The sequence below is a fragment of the Oenanthe melanoleuca genome, chromosome 3 (genome assembly GCF_029582105.1).
Source record: "Oenanthe melanoleuca isolate GR-GAL-2019-014 chromosome 3, OMel1.0, whole genome shotgun sequence".
NCBI classification, from domain to species: domain Eukaryota; kingdom Metazoa; phylum Chordata; class Aves; order Passeriformes; family Muscicapidae; genus Oenanthe; species Oenanthe melanoleuca.
In genome coordinates, this window is record NC_079336.1 from 82,464,948 (window position 1) to 82,485,263 (window position 20,316).

General features: G+C 49.1%; 1 protein-coding gene across 2 annotated transcripts; it reads left to right on the forward strand.

The window, feature by feature from the left end:
• Positions 1–1,501: 1,501 nt before the first annotated feature.
• On the forward strand, positions 1,502–18,102 carry FOSL2 (FOS like 2, AP-1 transcription factor subunit). Of its 2 annotated transcripts, none has more exons than XM_056487615.1 (4): positions 1,502–2,289; positions 8,018–8,272; positions 11,903–12,010; positions 13,492–18,102. In XM_056487615.1, the coding sequence occupies exons 1-4, from the start codon at positions 2,191–2,193 to the stop codon at positions 13,999–14,001; spliced, it is 972 nt and encodes a 323-aa protein (XP_056343590.1). In that variant the 5' UTR covers positions 1,502–2,190; the 3' UTR covers positions 14,002–18,102. The 2 variants fall into 2 exon arrangements, with proteins under 2 accessions (XP_056343590.1, XP_056343591.1); XM_056487616.1 differs by lacking the exon at positions 1,502–2,289 and adding an exon at positions 2,324–2,712.
• The last annotated feature ends 2,214 nt before the right edge of the window (positions 18,103–20,316 follow it).

Here is a 20,316-nt window from a genome sequence, read left to right on the forward strand (position 1 = left end):
TTTGGAGGGAGAATTTCAATTGCCTGAATAATGAAGGTGCTGAAAACTAAACTGCATCGGCAGAAATTTTTGTCCCAAATTCCTGTGTCAGTGCTAAAAAACAACTGAGTTCTGAAGACATAGCCACCATGGGGTGCTTCATTTCAGAGTTCCCCAAAGGCTCCAGGGTTGGGATGGGTGCTGCTTCTGCCTTCCAAGGAGCACAGTGTGAGTGGAGGAAACTCACTTCTTTCAGATGGGCTCCTGTGGGAAAATACTTTGTCTGTGAGACAGCTTAGATGGGATTTTATGGCTTGAACTCAGATGACTTCTCCCTCCCTACCAGCAAAAAGAACTTGCCCAGTGCTGGGCAAATCCTCCAGGGAGGGTGGGAAGGAGACACCTGATGTCTTGGAGCAGCATTTAAACAATCTGTGAAGTAGCATCACTGCTGTACTGGCTGCAGATCTGTGCATGGCTCTGCTCTATCTGCTTCTGCCACCTTCCAGCCTGTGCTAGGCACTGACCTGGCAATGCCAGAGCCACCCGCTGCGGGCTGGTACAGTCCCTGTCCCACGAGTTCCCAGGGCTGTCACCTGATGTTCCTGTGACATACTCTGCTTTGGAGACCTAGAGGGGCTCTGCAGATCCTAGCGGGATGGAGGAGTCCACTTAAAAAGTAAAAATAAATGCAAAATTTAAATTATAAAGAAAATGAAAATAAGGGGAAAAAAAGAAAAGTAAGGATATACATAAAATTTGAATAATAAGAAAAATTTAAAGTTAATAGTAAACGGGAAAAATACTTTTAAATTAAAAAGAAATTAAAAAATAGTAACGCACAATATTAGTAAATAAAAGGAAAATGTAGTTAATGAAAAGAAATGAAGACTATAGAAGTAATAACCAGGAAAGCACAAAATAAACAAAACAATAGAAATACAGAATAATAAAAATCAAAGAACCAAAAATAAAATAAAACTAGTTTAACAATGCCACAAAAACTAGACGAGTAGTCCAACGCTTGGTTTATTGACGCTGACAAACGGACCGAGCCCTGGTGCGGGGCTGGACAGAACGTTCCCCCGGGACAGCGTGGCGGGGCGGGCCGGTCGGTGCGGCCGGACCCGCGGCTCCCGGCCGGCGGAGCGCCTGTCCCTTTAAATCGCGGCGGCCGGGCAGGGAATCCCTCTCGCAGCGCGTCATCCGCGGCAAGGAAACCCGCGCTCGCGTCGTGCGACGCAAATGACCATTTTTGGCAACGTGCGACAGCGGACGGCACCAAGCGGGGCGGGGGGAGGCGGGGCCTGCCGGGAACCGGGCGCCGCGCTGCCCCCGCCGCCCGCCCGCCCCGCCCGAGCCGCCCGCACCGCGGGCCCGGCAGGGGCGGGAGCAGCGCGCCGGGCGGGCGGCGGGCGCGGCCGAGCAGGGATCCGTCCCACCCGGCCGGCCCGCCTCCCCCGCCGCGGCGGCAGGTGGGAGGCTCCGCGCTGCCAAGGTGGGGCCGGTGCGCCGCGGGTTTGACGTGTGCGAGTGCACATGGTGCGGCGGCGGGCGGATAATAAGCGAGCGCGGCCGCGGCGATGCCATTGCTCTGAGTCACCGCGGGTGCGCGGAGCTCCCGCTCGCAGCGCCGCCGAGCCGCGGGGCGCAGGACCCGGCTGAGTCACCCCGCGCCGCGAAAAGGGGCGGCCGGTGTGTGGTGGCGGTGGAGGAGGAGGTCGGGGGGCGGAGGAGAACCGCTCCGCCTGCAGCCCCCGGGGCCGGAGCCGCTCCGCCGGCGGGGCGAGTTTCGCCGGGCAGCGCGGAGAGAGGACATCGGCGAGCGCCGCTTGCGCGCACGGCTCTGCTCCCGCAGCACCGCCGCGTCCTGCCATCCCGTCCCATCTCGTCCCGCAGGCGCTCGGCTGCCAACTGAGCCACTTTTTCATCGTTGTTATTATTTTTATTTTTGTTCTCTCTTGTTTTAATTTCTTTTTCCTTTTTTTTTTTTTTTTTTTTTTTTTTTAACCTTTTCTCCCCACACACTTTTTTCCCCGTCTCCAAAGCCGTTTTTATTTTTTTTTTTCCCCCATCCGTTGCGAGCGTTGGGAGGCGAAAGGCAAGAGCCGAAGAGGTCGGGAGGGAGAAGGGGGCGGGGAGACGGCGAGGGAGCGGCGGGTGTCGGTGTGGGAAGGCGGGGACGCGGCTCCCCCGGCCCGACCTCGGACCATGTACCAGGACTACCCCGGGAACTTCGACACCTCCTCCAGAGGCAGCAGCGGCTCCCCGGGACACCCCGAGACCTACTCGAGCGGCGCAGCCCAGCAGGTAGGGCCGGGCGCTGCCCCTCTCCGCGCTCCCTCCGGGGCCGCTCCGAGCGCTCCGGGACGGGAGCTCACCGCCCCGCCCGGGGAGCGGCGGCGCTTCCTCGGCGGCGGAGAGGCGCAGGCGGTGCCGGGGCTGCCGCAGCCGCCGCTCCATCCCGCCGCCCCTCGCCGGCCGCGCTCCTTCGCTCCCCGCAGCGGGTGCCGCGGCGCGTCCGGAGAGGCGCTGCCCGGAGCTCCCCGCCTGTCGGGGGCTGTGTGTGAGTGCGGCACGGCCTGTCCCGGGCGGGGACTTGCCGGAGGGAGCTCCCGGCGGGCAGTCCCCGCCAGCCCGGCCCCAGGTGGAGCGGGCTCGGCGGTGTCGGTGCCGAGATCCCGCCTGGCGCCCGGGCACTCAAAGGGCTCCTCCGGGTCACTTCTCTGCGAGGTCGGTAACGTGAATACAGGGGCGCACCGAACTCTTCCTCCTTCCTGCTTTTGTTCTCGTTGGGAGCTTCTCTCTATCCCCGTTCATCGCGCCTGCCCGGGTGGTGCCCGGGGCTCGCCCGCAGCACTTGGGGCGGCTTCGCTGGGACTTGGGGAGGTGCCGCCCGAGTTATTCACTCGTAGCCGCCGTGGAGCACGGAGGGATGGATGGATGGATGGCTGGAAGTGGGCTCTGGGTCTTTCCTGCGGCTATCTTCCCGCTTCTCCCCCGCTAAACTTTTCTCCGAGGCGCTGACACTCTGCCTTTGCCAGGCTGGGACCCCTTGGCCGAAGCGTGCGGCGGTGCTCAGCCCGGCCGCTCCTTGGCTCCCCTCCGGCCGTGGCTTTTCCCGAGCGGGAGTTTCCCGGGACTCGCCGGAGCGCTCCCCGGCCCCGCTCCCCTCTCAAGCTCCGCTGCCGGGCGGCGCTTCGAGAATGGGGAATATTTCCTGTGGAAGCGGCGTGAATTCACGGACCTGAAAGCCCAGTCGTGTGGTTTGGGGTTTTTTCCTTTCATTTTCCTAAGAAAATACCTCGGAATGACTTGTATGCCTAGATAGACTAAATCTACCACTTCTGGGGAAGACATTACACAATCGGGCCAGTTATACAAACCTGGGTTATTTCATAACTTGTTTACATCAGCTGGCCCAGCCTCACTTTTTTTTGCCTTTTCAGAGTTCGGCTTCCCCCCCTCCCCTTTTTTTCTCACAATATTATTTCTTGTGCGGCTTGTATGAGCGAGCTGGCAGTGTAAGCACAGTGTAGCCGTCGCATCAAGGAGTCATAGGACAGTTAAAAGAGAAAAAAAAAAAAAAAAAAAGAAGAAGGAAAAAAGTCCAGTCTTAAACTCTGCCAGCCGTACCAGCCCGTGACATTCCTCACATTAAAGAAGTTTTACCAGAAATGACTCGCTGCCGCTCCCCGCCTGCTCCAAACGCATCTCGCTGGTGCCCTCTGCGGGCTGCGGCTTCCAGGGACTCCAGCTCAGCTAAAGCTTATTCCCTGGTTTACAGTAAATGCTAGGGCAGGGCGGGGGAGCGGGAAAGGGTGCTGAGAAGCTGGAAACGCCCGGCAAACTGCAAATTTTCACTCTCCCTTTCCTCCTGTGATTTAACAGCTGCTCTGGATTCAAGCACTTGCTGCAGGAGGCCGTGAAACTCCGTCACCGCTTCGCGTTTGAGCTGTCACAGTCCGAGCAGTAACTGGGTTTTCCCCTTTTCTGGGGCTCCACGTCTTCCCCAGGCAGCTCGCGTGCGTGCCGTGCGATGCGGGGACCAGAGCCCAGTTTCTAGGGTTACTATCTGAAACAGGGCTTTGGGCAGGACGTTGGCTTAGCGAGAACATAAATGTTTTCTTTAAGAATCCGGGAGATTTCTCAAGGCCTTGTGCTCTGTCTTCCCCTTGATCCTTACAGATGTTGTAGATTAGGATCAAATGCAAGCGTTGCCTTTACCCTAGCAGTTGGGCTGTTCTGCTGATTCTGGTCTGTGGAGATCTGCAGTTTTATCACTACAGAAAATATGCATTGCTGAAATTTTTTCTTTATTGTGTTCTTCTTTTTTTTTTTTTTTTTTTTTTTTTTTTTTTTTTTTTTTTTTCTTCCAAAAGCAAGAAAAGAGGCATCAGTCACATGTTTAAATGGAAACTGTGTCTCTGAGCCAAAACTTTGATGCTTTTTAATTATTTTTTCCCATACAGCACGGCACTGGAACATTTTTCTTTTAAGTTTCTTGTCATGCTATTTTCCTAATCACTGACTTGCCATGTGGTAAACATAGACTTTAATGGGAAGAGTTTGTGTACTCTTTCAGAGTGGTCAACTTTCCCCTGAGATATTATAGCCCTGTGTCCAGATTTCCTTCGAAGAGATGTTCAACACAGGACAGCCATCAAGGGCCTTGTATTTATTGTAAGATCTATCACATACCCTATATTTGATAACTGAGTAATGTTGAAGATGCTCTAGGGTTTTTCTCAGTCGCTTTGTTGTTGGGTTTGATTTTTTTCCCCCCAGCCATTATACCCATTTCTCGACTGGTTTCTGGTGCTGCTCAGCACTTAGTTACAGATGTCAGTGAAGGTCCAGAGTGGAGCAAAGACACAGCAGAAACCTTAAGGTGGAGAAAGGAACCACAAAGCCAGAGCTTGAAATGTCCCCGTGCTGTCTGTGCTGCTAAGTTGTGAGCTGCTAGTGCAGCCTGTCCCTGCCTGTGGCAGGACTCGCTGGAGCCTCCCCCGACTATGGGTCTGAGGAGGCTCTCATCCAACCCCGTATTTTTAAGGCAGAGCAGAGACTGACCTCAGTTCTTGGCACACTTAATAACAGGAGTCCTTCTGTTTGCTGTTGAGTTGTTGGGGTTTTTTAATGATACCTTCCTCTGCGTTGGCTTGGGTCAGGAGGAGAGCGGTGGGTTCGCGGCTGAGCGCGTGCTGCGTGTGGAGCCCTGCAATCTGCCTATCGCCTCATCTCTACTGCTCTGCGTTCCTTGTCGAGAGCAGCAACTAGAGCTGGCACAGAATGCTTCCAGGAGCCTCTCGTGGGTCAGGAGAGGAGAGCTGTGCGTGTCCTGTGAGAGGAGGGGTCTGGAAAGAGAAGTGGGAGAGGGCAGGCAGTGCTCTCAGGTTGGCAGGGGCATTGAAGCTCTCTGAGAGGAGGAGGGATGAGGAGAGCAAAGATGGGGCTGCAGTTTAGGGAAAGGTCTGGCACTTCTGTGTGAGGAGTTTGGTGCTCAAAGAGGCTGTGCAGGGGAGGTGACAGGGAATTCAGGGTCTGCCGCTGCAACCAGCAGCATCCCAGGGGTCAGAGCTGGTGGCCACTGGGCAGAATGTGGGGACCAGCAGCATTTTGGCACGGCAGAGCTGACCCGGTACAGCGTCCTAGCAGGGAAAATGAGGTATGTGGGGAAAGCCTGATCAGTCGGGAAGCAATGCTTGTAAAACCTGGTGTTAGACTGAGCACGCTGTGTCTGAAGACTCAGTCTGCCACAGCAGTCTGTCCCTTAATTAGTTATCCAGGAAAAATACTGCTTTTGGAAAGTATAGAATACAGGTTTGGGGGATTTTTTTTATTTCTAAGAAATTTTGAGTTATTAGAAGGGAAGCTGATGACAGAGACAGGGCATGGCACAGAGGGGAGCTGGTCTCTTCCCCCCAAGTCTGAAAGCAAGCATTGTGGAGCTGCAGAGGGATGTGGCTCAACTGAGCAGCTCCCCTTTGCTGTCCAGGAGACCTCTACTGGTGTTACAGAAGGGTCCTAGGTTGAATACAGGAGCGATTGGAGCCTGATTTTTGTGCTCTGTTGGGAATTTTTAGCATGCTGTTGGGTGCTGGAGGCAAAGGTTACCTCTGGAATGCCAGTGGTGTCTGTATGGCAAAGTACCAGAAGCTCTCTGGATGTTTCGCAGTCACAGCTTTCTAGTGTCCCTGCAAAGAAGACAGGACATTTCTTCCCTGCTTTTTGGCTATGAAAAGGAGGGTGGCTCAGATGGGTAATGGTCATGGTAGAAGCCACTTGTGGATCTGGAAGCAGGGCTCACATCCCTTGAGTTGAGCCTGTGGTTCAGCTGGTCTCGCACTTCCTCTGTTCCGTGGGGTTAGGGTCCTCTTGTGTTCTGGTTGTGGAGGCACCAGTGCATCCTCTTCTGTGCCATGTGGTCACAGCCTACACCATGCAGAGCAAAGGAGGGCGTTTGCACCCATAAATTCTGACCCAGTGTTGACAGCTTGTGGCTCTGAGCCTCTCTAACTAACTGGGAGATGTGACATGGACTCTGACATGTGGGATGAGCTGAGGCTGTGTTGGACTCAAGCTCCAAGTGAATCTCTGAGGTGCTGTTGGGGGTTTTGCCAAGGTCTTGGTGCCAGTGTCATCCTCTCTGTGTAATTTCCCCGCCTGCTTAACTTGACTCACTCCTTCCTTCTCTCATCCTTTCTTGCTAGATTTTGAGCTGGTCAGGGGTGTAAGTCAGCAGTTGTCAGTATTCAGACTGGATCTCCTGGTCTCCAGGTGTTGGCAGCTCCCTAATGCTGGCCTGAAGTGCTGTAGCTATCAGCATGTGAAATGCTATTTGCAGTAGCCTTGGTTTAACAAAGCTCTTAAGGTGCTTGATTAGGCACACCCTGAAAAGGAAATCTGTGTTAAAGTGGTGTCCCTTATCTGGGACTTACCTGAGCTGAGGTCAGGCTGATGCAAGGGCTCTTGCTTCTCTGGGAAGCTGGGTTGTTGACCCAAGAAATGTGCTTTTTTTCATGGAATCATTTCAAGGCTTACAAACCAGTTCTGGTGATAGCTGTGGGTCCTACAAGCCCGGTCCCTTGCTCAGTGATTGCTGAAGAAGCAAGGCCTGTCTGTGTGTTAATTCCAGTCTAACCATTGAAAGCCTCCTGAAGGAGCTCAGCATAGACAAAAACATTCTTTCTCTCCTGCTTCCCCCTCCGGGGACAAGCGATTGTTTTCCTTGCAATTTAGTGCCAGCATATTATCCAGATGGATTTACCTCTGTCTGAAAGAAGGTGTACATGTATTTTGGAGGCGATCATTACCTGCTGCCTTGGTTTTACTGCTGCCTTGTTTTGTCTAGACAGTGCAGAGAGCTGCAGGGAACTTGTCCGATCTGACTCCTAAGACCTACTTTATAGGCTGCTATTAAAATACATATCCTCGCACGTAACCATCCCTGGGCTGGGTTTCTTGATGAGCACAGAGCTACTGAAGGAGAAGCAGGCTGCTGTTCTTGCCATACCAAAAACCCTACATGACCAAGCCCAAATTTCAGGGCAATCCTTTGGTGAAAGGAGGCTTTGCTCTGCTTGGTAACGGCATTTTAGAACTGAAGTTTCTCTTCCTTTTCTTCGGGTTCAAAGAGAAGTGTTTCTCTAGAAACTCCTTTAATTCCCCTTTTGCTCCATGCCGGAAGGTGTGGTGGGCTCTGGCAGGAGGTGGCAGCAGTGGGGATGGTGCTGGGAGGGGAGACTGGGTTAGGGTAGTGCTGGGGAGGAGTGTAGGGGAAGAGGAAAGGGGTTGGCAGAGGGGAGGGGAAGTGCCTGAGCCCTGTGCCTTCCTCAGGGGGCCGTGGCAGACAGGGGCAGCTTAAGATGCTGCAGAGGCACCAGCTACTGGTGTTTTAGCTTCAGGTGCTGCTTTGATCCTCACTGGTGCCGCTCCTGAGGGCCTAGCTGGTTTTGTAATAACTACTTATGTTCTGCTCTCATTGACAGTTTCTCCTGTGCTCTCTTTCCCCCTTCTCCTCTGCCTTTCCTCCTAGAAATTCCGAGTAGATATGCCAGGATCGGGCAGTGCCTTCATCCCTACGATCAACGCCATCACGACCAGCCAAGACCTGCAGTGGATGGTGCAGCCCACGGTCATCACCTCCATGTCCAGCCCTTACTCCCGCTCGCACCCCTACAGCCACGCTCTGCCCCCGCTGTCCTCAGTGGCCGGGCACACGGCTCTGCAGCGTCCCGGCGTCATCAAAACCATCGGCACCACCGTGGGGCGGCGGCGGAGAGACGAGCAGGTAACTGCACACGCACAGATTTCCCCCCTCCCCTCCTGGGGCCTGCCAGGAGCACTGAGGTCCATCCCTGGTGCACATGCTGAGGCTTCTCAGGGTGTAAGCTGGAGGGAGGCTTTCATTGCTGCCTCCCCATGGTATGGTGAGATCTACCCAATCTTCATCAAATGCCTCGCACCGCCGGCCCGCGTTGCGGCTTGGTTTCAAAAGCAGGTGAAACTCTGAAGTTGAGCCCTGGGTTTCAGTTTGAGTGTCTCTGCCACTCTGGGCAGAAGGAAACCTCCAAGAAAGCAGAGCAGCTTTCATGTAGGTGCTTTACAAATCTTACACCGAATTACATCAGCTAATGTTTTTTGTCGGCTCTGTAGCTGCTAGCACTGCTCCACTCTCCATTTGTGTGATACCCCCAGTACCAGCCAGCATCATGCAGGGAGGAACAGCTGCCCTAGAGCACCTCAACTCTAGTGTGAAGAGCCTTATGGATGACTGGGGTCTAAATCTACCTTCCCACTACAAACCTGTAACTGCTTGGTCTTTTTGCAGTAGTTTGGTGGGGATCCCATAAGAGATTTTTCTGCTCTAAACCCAGAGGTATTTTCATAACTGGCATGAGGCAGCTTGTACCACTGCTGCCCTGTGCTTAATCTCCTAATGGGATTATCAAGCTGGGACCCTGGATCTGGTGGACTAGGTGCAGGCATCACATCTTCTGGAAATCAGCACTGTTGTTCTTCTCTTAGTAAGAATCACCCTTCTCCAGGGCTGCCTGGTGAACAGCTATTCACAGTGCTAGGCTGATTTCTCTTAAAAAAAATTAAAAAAAAAAAAAGATCTGACTAAACTCTATCTCCCCAAGTTGTTCCCAAGCAGCATTTGTGTGGGTCGCTGCAGAGCAGTGCAGTGAGACACACGGCACACCCTCCAGACACGAGCTGTTGTGTGAGGTCTGTTTCTAATAAGACTCACCAGCCCTACTTTTACTTCTACATCATCTGTTTTGATTCACAGATGATTATTTAATGTGGAGTTGCTGTCTGGTTTAGACCCAAGAGGTTAAAGTCAGAGTTTAGCAGTACCTCTGCGTGGGGAGCTGGTATGGCTGCAGTGAGAACCCATTTTTGGGAGGAAGGATGGAGTAGCTGTGGTGGTTCGGGTACGTGCCAGCCTTTTCCACCAGCTGGAGCTACTTCCCTGTTCCCTGCATGCAGGGCTGGTGTCCAAAGGCAAAGAAAGTCTCACAGAACTGGAGGAATAATTAGCAACAACTAATTTGTTTGACAAATGCTGCCTCTGTGTTCACAAATTGGCCGTGAAGAGATCACCATATTCTCTGCTTTATTTGTTGTTCAGAGTTATTTGCTGAAGGATGCCTGCCAAGCAATTCCTGGCCTGTGGCTTGTTTGCAAGCCGTTCACTGTGGGTCATTGAAAGCCAAGTCCTTTTGATTAGACACGTGCTAAGGCAGTACCCGGGCGCTTCGCTGTGGCCCTTTGGCTCAGGTTTCCAGGGCTGGTGCTTTGAACACCACATCGGAGTGCCTTTTTGGAAAACATTGTGTAACACTTTATAAAAAGAGCCTGTTTTGATGAACATTCCTGACAGTGAATGCACGTATTGGGCTTGGACAAGCTACGGGTAACGCATGGAGCAGGGGTACAAAGAGTGCCAAATCCAACCACTTTCAAACAAATCCAGCAACCACTGATGGAATATTCTTTTTTAGACCTGGTACAATGTTAAGAACATCCAGATTGGGGGCTCCTGCCCTGCTTGTGCGATTTTTGGAGAGCAGAGCCTCTGAAACAGATAATTTTTAAATTACTGAAGGCCCTTGGTACTGAAATTTTACTCCAGACATATTTCAATGAGATCTGTGCTTCCAAAGCATTAAAGGGCTCTTGAAAACAGGGGCCTCAAGTCAGCAAAGCTTCTGTGTGCATGCTCAGTGCTTTGCCATACTGTAGATATTTGTGTGCAAATACATTTTTACCCTGCACTCATGGGGTGGAAGTGAGTGGGCAGAGCTGTAGCAGGGATAGCAGTGCCTGCAGGGGCTCCTTACTGGAGGAAATATGTTGCCCAGCAGAATGGATTTACCCTCCCAACTAGGATGGACATTGTGAGCTGCTGATGGAAAAAGCTTTTGGGCCTAAATTCTGTCCTACAGTCCTAGAATTGCTTGTGTTGCTCAGTGAGCATCCAGGGGCTCATGTTACATGCAGGTGAAATCACAGGCACAGATCAGATCCTGAAAAAAGCAGAAATGAGCGAGCTGAATGCCCAGAGGCTGAAGTAAACTTACTGAAACTGCAAACATCAAAATTAGGGAGATAGAGCAAGCCAAAACAAACTCTGCTGAGGCTGAAGTAAAACTAACAATAAAAAGAAAAGATAGTAAAACTGTGAATGTCTCATTTGTGACATTGACAGTCCATGAAGATATTAAAACTGAAGCCTCTATGAAGCTTTCCATTCTCTGCTAGCACTCTGTGAGATCTGACATGTGCTTTGCCAGGTGTCAGGGTTTTGCTTTCGTTTACAGTCACTAGGCCAGAGTCCCTGCAGCACCCATGGGCTGGGTGAGGCTGAAGTGTAGGGCACAAGGCTGAAGTGCAGGGCTGAGCACGTGCCCTGGATCCCCGTGCTGCTCTGCCTGCATGGCTCCCTGTGGATCCCCTCACTGCCCTGTCTGCATGGATCCCTCTGGATCCCCTCACTAGGCTGTCTGCATGGATCCCTCTGGATTCCCTCACTGCTCTGTCTGCATGGATCCCTCTGGATCCCCTCACTGCCCTGTATGCATGGATCCTGCACACTGGGTGTCACAGCAGAGTGGCTCACCTGCTCTGTCCCCTGCTGTTCTGGCTCCCTGGCTTTGACCATGGCACAAACTATCTTCTGCTGCTGGGGTTTGTGAAACCTTGCCTCAAACTCTAACAGTTAGGCATGGCTTTGACCAGGTCTTGTGAGCTCCTGCTCACTTCCTCTGGTTTCGCAAGAGTGTAGCTGGATGGGTTTCTATGGAATTGCTCCTGATTTACATCAGTGAGGATGTCAGCTGGCCTCAGGAAGCCCTGATATCACTGGAGCCTTGCCTGCTGATGCAAGAAGCAGTGTGTTATCTCGCTGAGTGCTCAAAAATCTGAGGTCAGATTTTTGGGTGGTATAAATCATTGTTGCTTCACAGACTTCATGGGAGCCCTGCTGATTTCCCTGTCTCCCCCTGTACACCATCCCGACCTTCAAGCGAACAACTATTTTTGTGTGGGAAGCAGCAGATATTTTCTTTCAAGAAAGAGGCACTTACAACATCGTGCTCTGGTTTTGCTTAACGTACCACCCAAGTTGTGAAACAATCAGAGCATCTTTTATCTGTTTGGCCTTGGTGCAGATTCACTGTCCTCTTACACAATCTTCTCCCTGTGCCCTGCTCCTTCTCCTCACCCTCTGCTAAGACCTGGTAGAGGCAGAGATACTGGGTGCTTTCATCTTCTGCTGACATCAGTGACAAGGGGGAGTGCTCAGCATCCTGCTGGATCAGGCTTTTTTCCTTTGCATTGCGGTTCAATCCTCACAAAGTGGAAGGAATGCCTTGCTCAGATCTGATTGGATTTTCTTGGCACTTGCCCACAGCTGTCGCCCGAGGAAGAGGAGAAGCGAAGGATCCGCAGAGAGAGGAACAAGCTGGCAGCTGCCAAGTGTCGTAACAGGCGCCGAGAGCTGACAGAGAAACTCCAGGCGGTACGTGCCCTGCATGCGTTTCTCCTTCCTGCCACCCACCCCTCCAGCCTGCTCCAAGGACATTGCTTTTCCTCCACCGGCATCTCTGAGGAAGGTGCTCCAAACACACTCTGCCTTCCTCATCCAAGGCTGCCCAAGGGTACTGCTCCTACATCAACAGTAGCTGATGAAGGAGACTTGGGCATGGAGTTTAGGACCCTAAAATTCTCTTTGCTGGGTGCCCAAAATGTCCTAGGAGCTCTCTTCCCTTCTTACCTCTCAACCAGCACAAGTCTTCCTGACTCTGGTCCCCTTTCATAAGTGGAAATAAAGACACTGTGTGCCTCAAAGGCAGGCTTTAAGGACAAAAGCACTGAAGAGAGGTAGGATCACCTGAAAGCTGTAGAAAACAAGGCAGATGTTCTGTGTACAAAGCTATACCCTTTAGGCTTAGTCCTTTGGAGGTTGGGTAGTAACTGACTTCCTTCCAAAAGGAAGCACCGCAGAGACGTGTGCCCTGATGCTTTGCAAGTAATAATTAGTAAAGCTGGAGAAGGTAGAGCTGAGCATAAGAACCAAGGGGTGGGAAGGTATTGGTTGAAGAGAAGACAAGAAAATTTAAAAAAGATGTTTAAAAATTCTTTGGGTTGTGTGAAATAAGCTGAAGGGAAGGCTCCAGGGCTCCTGGTCAAGAACCAGCCTGGTTTCATCCAATGATGATCTTAACAAGCACAGCAGCAGTGAAAGCACACCCGTGAAATGTGCTGCTGCCTTAGACTAGGAGGTGTTCTCAGTGTAGGGGAGGCAGGACATCCTATAGAAATGTCATGACTAACGTGGTAGAAGTGAGAGGAGTGTGCAGAGTGGGAAGTCAGATCCTGAAGGGCTGAGTGTGAGTTTTGTGAAGTTACGAGCTCCTCACATATGAAGAGCTGCTCCCAGACTGATTATGATCCATCTGCATGATGCGACCATGGGAGAGGTAAATGTCTTAATTGTAGGATGTGTCAAGGGGTGATCCAGTGTTAGTCCTTTGGGCAAGAGTTAGACGAATATGCGCTACAGAAATAAAATGGAAACAGTTTAGAGACTGCTGTACACCACCTCTGTCAAAATGAAAAGAATATTACTAGCCTAACATAAAAAAAGAATGGGAGGAGATCTGGGTCCTCTGCTAAGGTGTCTGTTAGGCAGGGAGCAAGGGAGAAGACTGAAGTCACAGGCCAAGACAGAGTGGCAAAAACTAGCCATCAGAAAATTAAGGCAAATTCACGAGATTATTTATAACCCTTAGATTGGTGATGTTTGGGAATAGTCTACAAACAGACATGTGAAACACAAGATGCTTGACTGGCAATGACCTGGTGTCTGCTTGGCTCACAAAGAGTCTGGGGTGTATCTTCCTGTGCCAGATGGGATCTGGACTTAGTGGCCCTGGTCCAGGTGAGGAGTAGTTCCAGAGCTTTTGTTAATTTATTTATTTATTCCTCTTTCATCTGCAGGAAACTGAAGTACTGGAGGAGGAGAAGTCGGTGCTGCAAAAGGAGATTGCTGAGCTCCAGAAGGAGAAGGAGAAGCTGGAGTTTATGCTGGTGGCTCACAGCCCTGTGTGCAAGATCAGCCCCGAGGAGCGTCGGAGCCCACCATCGAGCAGCCTCCAGAGCATTCGGACTGGAGCAAGCGGAGCGGTGGTGGTGAAGCAGGAGCCTGTGGAGGAAGAGATCCCATCTTCCTCTTTGGTCCTTGACAAAGCCCAGAGGTCTGTCATTAAGCCCATCAGCATTGCTGGAGGTTTTTATGGGGAAGAGGCACTCAACACTCCCATTGTGGTGACCTCAACACCAGCCATCACTCCTGGCTCTTCCAACTTGGTGTTCACCTACCCTAACGTGTTGGATCAGGAGTCTCCTCTCTCCCCTTCTGAGTCCTGCTCCAAAGCTCACCGGAGGAGCAGCAGCAGCGGGGACCAGTCCTCAGATTCCTTGAACTCTCCCACCTTGCTGGCGTTGTAATCCCCCTGCGGCCCCCCATTTTGCCAGTGTGTTACATCCCCCACAGCACCATGGGGGGAGCCCCCTCCATGGGATTAGAGACAGGCACAGGATCGTTCAAGCACAAGGGCAGCAAGAACAAGGATGGGGAAGTGCTACAGCTCCAGGAAGGAGAGTGAGGACCAACGCCAGCTCCCTGGAGGCAGGAAACGGCAAGGGTGGGACTGACACGCCAGGGTTGTTTGGAGAGGGTGATGTCCCCTCTGTAGGGACTGCCTTGGAAACCTCTTTGTGGACTTGGGGAGCACTCCTGGCCAGGACTGAAGGCGAGCTGCAGACAGTTGCTAGCTGTCCCTTTCCTTTGTGGAAACAAACCTGATCGGTTGTGCTCTGTGCTTAAATCATTCTGGTTAGTTGATCTTACAACTTCTCTCTTGCGTGCTCGCTCTCTCTCTTCGCTTATCATTTCCAATGTTGTCGATCCCATTACATTTCACTCAGTTGCTCTGAACTCTAAAGTCTTATTAGGATCTTTCCTCTTGTGAATAGCTGTGGGAAACACGTAGGGTTTCCCAGACAGGAGGATGACAGCTGGGAGGACCAGGAGATAGGGGGACCAAGAGGGAGCCCAAGAGCTCAGCAGCAAGGGCAGAGCTTGTAGTCTCTAGCCTGAAGCACAGAGACAGCAGAAGACTCATGTGGAAGCCTTTCTTTTAAAAAATGTGGATATATTTATCCCCTTGGGCTCCTCAAAAAAACAAGTTAGCATCACAGGGCCAAGGTAGCATCAGAAAAGCTGCTGGGCTGGCACTTGCCAGTCACTGGCAGGGTTTTACCCTAGTGTGCTGGATATCAAGTCTGCTGCTTGTTGTTTACTTTTCCTGGGATGCCTGCTGTCTAGGGAGTATTACATCTTCCTTCCCATCAGGGCTCCTGACTCAGAGGCTGATCTCTTCCTGTTAGTAAATCTTCCCCTCCCCTTGGCCATATTTGCAGAACATGTTGAAAAAAAGGACGTGGCACCGCATGCCTATAAATCTAGGATGGAGACTGGCAGCAGCTGATATGGTCAAATTAGCTGGCTGTACCCTTGCTGATTTTTGGATTGTTGGGAAACAAAGCATCCACTAGCACAGCACAGGCCACAAGGTACCAGCTCCTGACCAGGCAGGAATGGCATGGATAAAGTTTTGACCTGTTTGAACTAAAACAGAGCTTCTGACAAGCTCTGGCAAATGACAAGTTGACAGCTGAGGAAAATTGATTAGCATTATTTGCACCTTGGTCTTTGGCCTCTGGTTTTTCTTTGCATTACAATTGATCTTGTGTTGTTGTGGTTGATTGGCCTGAAGACAGAATCAAACCAAAGGGCTCTTTCCCTGGTCTTTGGTCCTTCTCTAGCCTGTGGGCTTGACTGCTACTACTGAGTGCTCACAGAGGTCACAAACTCTCCAGTGCTCATGATCACTACTGAAAACAGTAATGTGTGTAATCTATTGGAACCAAGCTCAATTCCTATTGATGTCAAGGCACTGGCAAACCATGACCCTGTGCACACTAGGATTGCCCAGCTTGCCAGCTAAACCGCTTAGGAGAAGCTCTTTGGTCCTGCCTATTCTCCTGTGGTGGCAGCTATTTATTTTGGTGTGAGATTCTTTTTCTTATACACACACACACACACACACACACACACATATATATATATATAAAATTTTTTTTTTTTTTTTTTGGTCAACTGAACCGGGGCATTTCTTGTTCAGGCTGGACCTGGAGAAATGCAACACAATTATAGGGCTAGTTGTATGAGATGCAAAACTGCTGCAGTCCCCACCAACTCCACTGGGAATTAATAGGGTTCAATCTTGTGGAACTGGAACTTTACTCAGCAGGGCTGGCTTCCCTCCAACTCTGGCCACTGCCCATTGCTTGAATCATTTCAAAGAGACTCTGTTCTGGCTCTAAAGGTGGACTTGCCTTTTTTATTATAACTATTATTTTTAACCCAGGTATTTACCAAACCTGCCAGAAATATGTGAGTGATCTTTTTGCTTCATAAAGCTGATTGGATTCAGGCTTTTTCTATATTGCTTAAACACTTCCATTTTGATATTGGTGCTAGAGTTTTCAAATGGAGCTTACACAGTAAGTAAAATTAGTAAAGGAGTTGTATTGTCCTTACACGTACATCAGAATTTCCTTTCTAATAAAGTCGATTTTAAATTTCCCATAGTTAGCACAGAGGATCCACTTTTCCTAGGGTTTTATGTAGATGATGCCACTTTAGGTGGAACTGCAGCTTCTCTGTTTGGGCCACTCTAGACTGAGAATCTAAAACTGTTAATAAAAGGTCTCTGCATGTCATTTTCACACATTTTTGAGGAGAACACAACACTGACAAGTGGTGGGTGAATCCTAAAATGTTGCAGCTACTTTTGAGCTAGATGACCAGGATTGCTGTCCTGTGAGGTCAGGAACATCCACCCCTTGAAGGTGTTTCAGGAAGTCAGGCATCTCCTCAGATCTAACTGGTGGAACAACAAAAACCTACCTTTGCTTCTGGTCACTGAATCATTGCCAAAAGGAGCTGCAGATAGTCCTTGTCCACTGCCTCCTGCCTGGTCATTGACCTGCTCAGAGACAGGACTAGATGCTCCCCTTTCCTGACCTGTGATACTGATGGGAGCCAGGTGAAACTGCTCAAAAAAAGAAAGAGGATTATTTTCTAATGTTTGGAAAAAGCCCCAGATACTTGTGCCCGTCCGTTTTCTCCCTCAAATCTCTCAAAGAATGTCTGTGTTGGGATTGCTGGTCTCCAGCCTTTTGTATTTTGTGGATCAGCCTTAATTTCTTTAGTTTCTGGCAGGCAGGTACAATTTCACTCCTGTTTTGGTCTGGCCCTACATTCTTTTTTTCATGTTTTCTGGTGTGCTCTTTGGGAACTGATTGTCCTTCCCATGCCTAAAATGTTATTTTCCATGAGTCCCTTTCCTGCTGATTCCTAATGTAGTGTCTCATGTTCTGCATATAGTGGGGATGTGGGAGCTGTTGTAACTAGTGCTGACAGAGTTGTTGAAGTCAGTAGAGAAAGGCCCAGGGAATTTCAGCTGGTATTGGGACAGCCCCTTGGTGACTGGCCCAACAAAGCCTCTCCTAACATCCTAAATTAATCAATGCCAAACTGGGAGGAGTAGTAGCAGCTGCATTGAAGGAAACATTCAGCTTCTAGGTGATGTTTACCATTCCAGTTTTGCCCTCATTCCTCCTCCTCCTTTCCCAGTTGTGGCATTGCCTTCATATATTCCTTTCTTATAGATGTGGAGACTGGGTGAGTCTCAATCCACTTGTGGTTGTGATGGGATTTGGGACCAACATGCTGGGGACAGTAACTCTCTGTTGTGTTTTTATAATTATTATTTAAATGATCTATTTAGTTCATCTGAACCTTTAATTTTGCTGCTTACTGTATGTAGGATCCACCTGGCCTTCATCCTAAATGAAAAGAAAAAAACAAAATGAAAACAAACCTAGGACACCTCCCTTCTCCCTGGTCTCTTATTATTTATTGGCAGGCAGCCGTCTTGTGCCTGCTCCAGCAGATCTGCCCGCCATTAATTTAACATCCTCCCAAATCACATTCCTGGTGTTTGGTTGTTGCCTTTTTTTTTTTTCCTTTTTGTTGTTGCTTTTTTTTCCATTCTAAAACAGACTTCTGAAATGTAAGAAATCTTATTATCATGACACAAGTTCATTTTCATTAGGAAGGCCAAGTCAAACATTTTAAGAGGTGGGGGGAACAATATACATTTATTTCTTATTTATTTATCATGTTTACATCTTTTTTCTGTTCAAGACTTGGATATAATAAAGCATTAAAAATACTACAATCTTCTTTTTGTTTTAGGCTAATAATTTTTTTTGATTCCTTAAATAAAAGAATCTGAGTTCTGTTGTCTGTACAAAATGTAAAAAGAGATATGTTTTTAAAGATGCATTATCATTCCTCTGTGAACAGTAGGTGGAGTTCAGGACAAATCTCAGAATACAAGATAATAATAAAATCCCATCCTGTTTTACTTAATTGTTCCCCTCCTATCCTGTATGATTAAAGGGTTATTCCACTTTCTTGTTTGTGGTTACTTGATGTTAAAACCATATTAAAATGTGTAGGAAATAGGTATCCAATTGTTTTTGCTCAGTGAGAGGATAAACTGTTGTATATATCTTGATATACTGTGTAGTTCAAAGTAACATCAGTAATAAGGGATAGTGCATCTTTCTTAGAGCGATAAGTTACTAGTGTCACTAAAGCCTGCTTTAAGATCCTCAGATACAGACAGGGTCTGGTTCTGATTCCACTCACGTGGGACAAACTGAAAGCATCAACAGCATTTTGCTGCTGTGAAGCAGGTGTCAGTAGTGAAATGAAGTCTCAGTGACTAATAGATGACCATGAGGGTTATTGAAGGTTTGGGGGCACCATTATCTTTTTTTTCCTCAAAAGTTTTAGACCGTGGGTTTTCTTTTTTACTGTCTGTCTGCAGTGAAATCGTTTCTGCCACAGAGGTTCTTAAAGATGACTGCTGAAGTGGGACCTTTCTTTGCTTGTAGTGATCTTGATGTTGTTCTTGCAGTCCTGGGGAATTTCAGCTCTGAGGCATGCTATTCTCTCTGGTGTTGTCTCTTTTCTGTTCTTGTTATTTTACTGAATTACAGGCCTACAGTATTTGCACTAAAACAAAAAGCTTGTTAGAGAAAGCTTGCTGCTACAAAAGAAAGAACATATAAAATGGTTTTGCTTTTACAATTTTAACTGAGTAGCATTTTATAGAATAAAATCAACCTAGACTGAAAAGAAAAAATGACTTTTCTTTTTTCCTCTGCACCTTCTCCCCATACTCCTTTCTTTTCATCCAGTTCCTCGGTGGTATGATGTTCCCCCCTTCTCTTTTGGTGCTCAGTTGTAATGATTGGCTGTATTGTTGACTATGCTGCTGAGAGTTATGACACTTGTAAATCTCGTTTTAATGACATTGTGGACACTTTTGTATAGCAAGAACTAACTGGAGTTCTCTCTGTTAATTGAAGTAATTAAAAAGCTCCCTTTGCCATGAACAATTAAAAGCTTGCATGTTCCTTCACTATGAACAAATGGGTTCAGCATTGCCAGGTGCCTGGTTGCAGCACATTTCAAGGTTTCTTTCATAAGAGCAGCTGCAATCCTTACAGCTGTTACCTGCAACAATGGTAGATGGAGCAGAGGCTAGCAGAGCAGCCCTCCTGGGCTAAAAGGCAAATAAAGCACTAATCCTTTCATGTTGGCTTCAAAAAGGAAAGGGATAGAGGTAGAAAATGTGTGCTGACTTCTTTTGCTGTTTGTTTGTTTTAAATCTCCTCAACCAGAAGGAGTCAAAGCTTCTGCTCTGAAAGCTTGGGGTGGGGAGCATGGTTGCTTCACTGGCAGCAAGGAGGAGGTTAAGATGGAATTCCCTTGCTTGCCTGGGGAAAGCTCCAGCCTCTGGAGTGGAAAGAACTCAAATACATGAGGTAGGAGTGGAGGATGTCATATTTGAGTTCAAAATGAAACATCAGTGGGGAGGAGATAGGTGAATCATGGCCTGCCAAGCTGGCACCAGACCAAGCTTCTCCTTACTCATGGACTTCCTTAGGAGTAATGTCTGCTCTGGTTTCCTGCTGGTCCCTGTCCCTTGTTTTTTTACCCTCTTTTTAACTTTTTTCTTTTTCTTTTTCTTTTTTTTTTTTCTTTATCTCTGTGTTCTTACAGTTCTATGGGGAAGGAAATGAGAGATGCAGGCTTAAGTTATAAAGTGTGTAGAAATTATTTGTGAAGTTATAGGGAATGCTGGAGGTATCAGTCACCAGAAGAGGGAATACATGCACATGCCTGTGTGAAATGAGCTCAGCTCTCAGGAATCCATATGGTAGGAAAGTTGACATGAAATCAGCGTAGGAGGGTTTGAGCTTCAGAGCAGGACCCAGCCCTAGAGTTCTCTGCAGGGTCAAGGATGACAGAGGGATAAGCGAGAGCCTATGGGAAGCTTTTTCTAAATGCACTTGTCCTGGCGTGGCTAAAGCAAAAAGCAGATATTCTAGAGGGCATGGCAACTACAAGCAAACATGCCAAAGGAGCATCATCTCTTAATATCCATCTCCACTGGGCCTCAGGCATGGGGAGTCCCCATTTGATCTCCTACTGCATACAAGCCTTCTCCAAAGAGAGTGCTTCCAGGTTTTCCTGCCTCTTGAAGGGCTTTCCCATTACACTGCTGCACAGAGGCATCCAGCCTCGATTTTGTAAAACCAGCTCCTTTGGCACCT

What these genes read in the sequence shown, in the direction of transcription:
- FOSL2 (XM_056487615.1), top strand. Translation starts at nt 2,191, where the DNA reads ATGTACCAGGACTACCCCGGGAACTTCGACACCTCCTCCAGAGGCAGC. An exon ending in CGAGCGGCGCAGCCCAGCAG is followed by an intron (nt 2,290 to 8,017) that starts GTAGGGCCGGGC and finishes CTTTCCTCCTAG; the next exon opens with AAATTCCGAGTAGATATGCC. An exon ending in GGCGGCGGAGAGACGAGCAG is followed by an intron (nt 8,273 to 11,902) that starts GTAACTGCACAC and finishes ACTTGCCCACAG; the next exon opens with CTGTCGCCCGAGGAAGAGGA.